Genomic DNA, 4,947 nt, shown 5'->3' with positions numbered 1-4,947 from the left:
GATGCGGTAAATGGTACAAAGGCTGACTGGAATCTTCTTCAGGCGCTTCTATCATATGTCCCATTGCCAAGTATTCTTCGATGAATTCGGTATATTGAGTCTTCAAATTATTGTCTGCTGCGAAACGCTTTTCGAGACCATGGAACCTCCTCAATGCGATATCATGTGAATCTCCCAACTGCCTGATTATGTGCTCTTTCTTGGGAAGAGTAACGATGTATTTTCCATCAATATCACGAACGGTTGTGCAATCGTAAATCTCCTCGCACATGGTTTCCTCAACAGAAAAGATGCTTGTGCTTTTGCATGATTCTAACTCCCAGAAATTTGTCAGTAATTCGCGTAGTTCGACATTCGAACAAGCATGAGACACCGTTTTGCGATTATCCACGCTTTTCTCTGACATGCGACCTGAGACAACCCAACCGAAAACGGTCTTCTGGAGTATGGGACCATTTTCCGATAATTTGATTCTGCCGTTGTCTAAAAGATCATAATAGTGTTCTGCGCCTATTATAATATCGATGGAACCAGGTTTGAAGAACTGAGGGTCCGCCAGAGTGATGTCGTTCGGAAATGATAGTTGATTCACATCAATCGATTGGGTCGGTAGCTTCGACGTGAGTTTTGGAAGAACATGCATCTGCAGACTTTCAGTGTATGGCGAAATGCTGGTGGAACGGGGACCAACAAATGCCTCTACCATTTTAGTAGATCGTACAGTAGAACCTCCTATTCCTGCAACAGACAGGTGACTGACTGCTTCCGTCAGTCTTAGTTTTTGCGAAAGGTTTGTCGTTATAAAGCAATACTCCGAGCAGGAGTCCAATAATGCCCTCGCTAAGTGAGTATTTCCATGTGGATCTGTCACTCGAATCAAGGCAGTAGATAGTAGAACTTGGCGCAAAGGAGTCAGCATGGTTGCTGACAATGCATTAGTGTGCTCGAATGGAATTGGATCTGTGGTGAGTGGCGAGTGATTGTGTAGAAGCGAATTCGTGTTTGTGATGGGAAATGAATTTGTACTGGGTCCAAGAAGTGGTGTACGTGTTGTCTGGTTCTGGGCAACTGACTGTGTTTGTTGATTGTTCGCTGGTGGTGTTCTATTTTGTGATCGTGCGACCAAAGTACTTTGTTGCGACGATGAGACATTTCTATTCGTTGATTCCATATGCAGTAAGGTGTGATGTTTTTGTCTGCATTGACGACAAACTTGTACACTTGTACAAGCTCGAACTAGATGTGAGGAAGAGAAACAATTCAAGCATAGCCCATTTCGTTTCACCTTGTCATACCGCTCAGGTATTCTCAAAGCCAGAAACCTTTGACACTTAAATGCTGAGTGCGGACTTTCTCCACAAAACGGACACCGATTCGCTGATTGAATGAACGTATGACTAGTGGCTAATTTCGTTTTCTTGATTTCAATTTGCTGATACTTAGCGGGTGTTATGGATTGTAGTACTGAACAATGTGCTCGAAGGAAAGTCGTCAATTCATCATAACTGGGCACATCCTTTGAGCTGTGATGCGATTCCCAGTGGCGGAGAGTTGTAGGATCGAGTCTAGAGCAAACCATATACACTAAAATTGTACTCCAGTTAGATGGAGCTTCACCAATCTTTTCCAGCATTTGTAAGTTTCGATCGTATTCACTGATCAGATGATTTAATGCTTCGTAATTCTCCCTCTTTATTGGTTCCTCTGCAAATAGTGCGTCTAGATGAGCCTTGACGATAAGCTTCTTGTTTTCGTACCGATTTTGCAGTACTTCCCACGCAACTGTATAATTGACCGCTGACATTTCTATGGAATTTACTTCTTGGAGCGCTTCACCTGTGAGGGATGACCGAAGATACGTAAACTTATCCATTTCGGTAAGCTGTTCGTTCCGATGGATGAGGCTTCTAAACATATCCCGGAACGTTACCCAATCTCGTGTCTTGCCTCCAAAGTTTGGCAGTCGTATTTCTGGAAGTTTGACACGAGATTGCACACACGATTGATCCGACGGTTGTATCTTCGAAGAGGAGGATGATGACGATTGTAAATCGGACTGTAGACTCTGTAGGATTGATTTCATCTCACAGTATGAATCTTCAGCCTGTCGAGATAGTTGGGCACTTTCTTCTTCTCGCTTCTCAGCAAGCGATTCCATCCTTGTAACACGATCTTCAGAACTCTCTTTGGTGTCGATTGATTCTTTCTCATCCGCTTCTTCCGAAAGTATCTCCAATTTCCTTCTCACGGCGTAGAATTTCTTCATGGCTGACTCCAACATTTCCAGTCTAACTTGGATTTGCAACTGATGCTTCTCTGGTTTAAACTTCCGTATAAACTGCTGCACAGCGTCGAATGTGTTCTGGACCTGTCGTTGCTGCTTCTTCAAATCTTTCATCTCATTGCTCATTTTCGTACTTTGGAATAATTCACACAATATTCGAAAGATAATCGGAATAAATGATAATTTTATGAAGTATGATTCAGTAGTTATTTTTTACGTTTCTCGAGAATTGGAATATCAACGATATTGAAAATATGTAGAATCGATTCGAGCGGACTTCAGCGAGGGGAACCGACCAAGCGAACAAACAAGCCGAAAAATGCCAGCAGAAACCAAGACCAACCGTCAATATACGTGAAATCAAGGACCAACAGTTTCCCAAAAAACTATTCGCATGCAATGGAAATTTCTTTGAAGGTTTTATTTAAACTTTATTTCATTTCACTCGAGAGAACGTATATGCCACATGCAAGACGACACCACAGACCAACCATGCACATGCAAAACTACTTCCCTCTGCCAATTCTCCAAAACTACGTGTCCAGGTCCTCAGGATCTTCTGCTGCTTCGTATCCGGTGATTCGCTGCGACTGTCGAACCCTGCTCACTCTTTCCTGCTATCGTTGCACTATTCGATAAACTTTTATCGGGATGAAAACCACTATTCTTCACTGTTGGCTTCTTTAGTTCACTAGTGTTTCCTATTGATCACTATTGTTCTACCACAATGATCCTTTTCAGGATATCACAATGGTGATGAAAGTCACTATTGTTCTTGCACAATGGCCAGAATTGTGCCAATATGTGCCACTATTGTGAACAACACAATACTATTGTGCACTGAACAATACGATTGTACTCGAAAGTTTTTGTTCACTACTTTTTTCCACTAAACTAATCCAACGGCTAATCTGTCCACCGGTCGAATATCCGGTTCGAAGGACCAAAAATGTTCAAGATTAGATCTAGCCGTTGGATTCCACACTTGGAAAAAAAACTATTTGATTTCGCGGTTCAAAGAAACACTGTATTTCGAAACGGGTATAACTAAGTTTAATCAATTCGAGATGTGATCTATCCGATGTTCTATTTGTGACTGACTTGACTGCCACTGCCACTGGTATTTTATACGATACCAATGGTCAGTGGTGAATATAGAACAATTCTCCTATTGGCAACCAGCGAGCGAGCGATCATTGTTGCGAAAGAGAAAGACTGTGTTGTCTTTAGTACAACAGTGTGGATCACCTTAGGGTGACCAACTTGGCATAACTATTTCATTCCTTAACAGTTTTTTTTTTCAATAGATGGTACCATTAGTTATTTTGTTTTGTAAAATAAAAGTTCATATTTACACGAAGACACGAAATGGATTGGTATTTCCTTTCTTCACATTTTGTCACCGCAATTTCCATAATTCAAAACTCGAGTTCAAAACAGAAACACATCTCAATACGAATATCAGACAGTGAATGTGGGGACCGACAAACGTACAAACGGAATCCTTCAACCTTCGTTTCTTCTGAAAAAATATGGTAAGGTTCTTCATCAATACTCCGTGTCTATGTAAATCAGTCTCACAATCACTGGTCGATCACATCCACTTCCGGAAGCGCTTTGCATTCAGTCGTTTCACCTCTTTTGAGACACCTGAACCAAATCTTTTCTCCATAATGCTGTTCCATCAGGCTGATGCTGACGCCATCGAACCGAAACGGCTTCTCCAGCCTGTGAAGCTTCGAATCTTCGAGTCATGTTACAACACGTCAGCCAGCCTCTTTCACCTCTGCTGGCCCCATTTATTCATCCTCCCCCAAAAGCATCAGCTGCCCCATAAAAAACAATTCTCGGAAGTTCGTTCCGGAAGATCACTCAACGACGAACGTCCTTCTAGTACGTATTCGTTTGGACGGATGAGAAGAAAAGCACGAATCATTTCATGGGCTCCATCCTTTGCTGTGCCCCCAAAAAAAAACATTTGATGCTACTGACACGAAGGGTTTCATTCTAATAAAATTTATTCACTTCTCTGCTGGCAGTTGCCTGGCGGAAGGAACTTCGCTAAAGCTTTTCTCCACTCCTGCCCAAAATGCCAAAATGGGCGTCGTGTTTGTGTGTGCACTTCGTACAGGTGTTGCCTGCATCCGTCCACATGGAAGCAGCAGCAGCGAAAAGGTTTTCTCGAAACGTGGCTGGAATATCATCCGAATAGCAAACGAGCTTCGAGACGAGAGCAAAAACGGAAATTTATATGAGGGAAAATTTACGAGTAGATACGAGATGGTTCATAAACGGGGTGTTTCCACAGCGCTGATAAGAAGATTGCCCCGAAGGTGAAACGAAATTATGGCTCTTTGCACTCACATCAATGAGAGAGGTGTACGAAGACGTACGGATGGATGAGGATAGTGGATCCTTTGTGTGCCAAAGCACTTGGGAAGCAATTGATGGCAATAAGGGAACCGGGCGAATACACAGGCGGCGGAGGCGGCGACGGCAGGGAAATACTTCACGTGAAGATGAAAATTTGTGTAATTCAACAATTTGCCGACGATGGGCACAAAGCGGTTTAGGATAGGCACTCAGATTTTGTTGGTTAGTAGGAGTCGATCGTCATCAATTCACTAATTTCGCACTAACGAGCGGATTCCATTTTCACACAC

At 42.7% G+C, this 4,947-nt stretch overlaps 1 protein-coding gene across 1 annotated transcript; it reads right to left on the bottom strand.

Moving 5' to 3' along the window:
• Nucleotides 1-17: 17 nt before the first annotated feature.
• On the bottom strand, nt 18-2,410 carry LOC129782123 (uncharacterized; the record flags this gene model as incomplete). Its single annotated transcript, XM_055789530.1, has 1 exon — nt 18-2,410. A coding segment is annotated over exon 1 (2,393 nt), but the record flags the coding sequence as incomplete, so codon positions are not given.
• Between the last annotated feature and the right edge of the window lie 2,537 nt (nt 2,411-4,947).

The sequence above is a fragment of the Toxorhynchites rutilus genome, unplaced genomic scaffold, assembly GCF_029784135.1.
Source record: "Toxorhynchites rutilus septentrionalis strain SRP unplaced genomic scaffold, ASM2978413v1 HiC_scaffold_394, whole genome shotgun sequence".
NCBI lineage: Eukaryota > Metazoa > Arthropoda > Insecta > Diptera > Culicidae > Toxorhynchites > Toxorhynchites rutilus.
The sequence above is the reverse complement of the archived record's forward strand: the minus strand, read 5'-3'. Positions and strand labels throughout refer to the sequence as shown.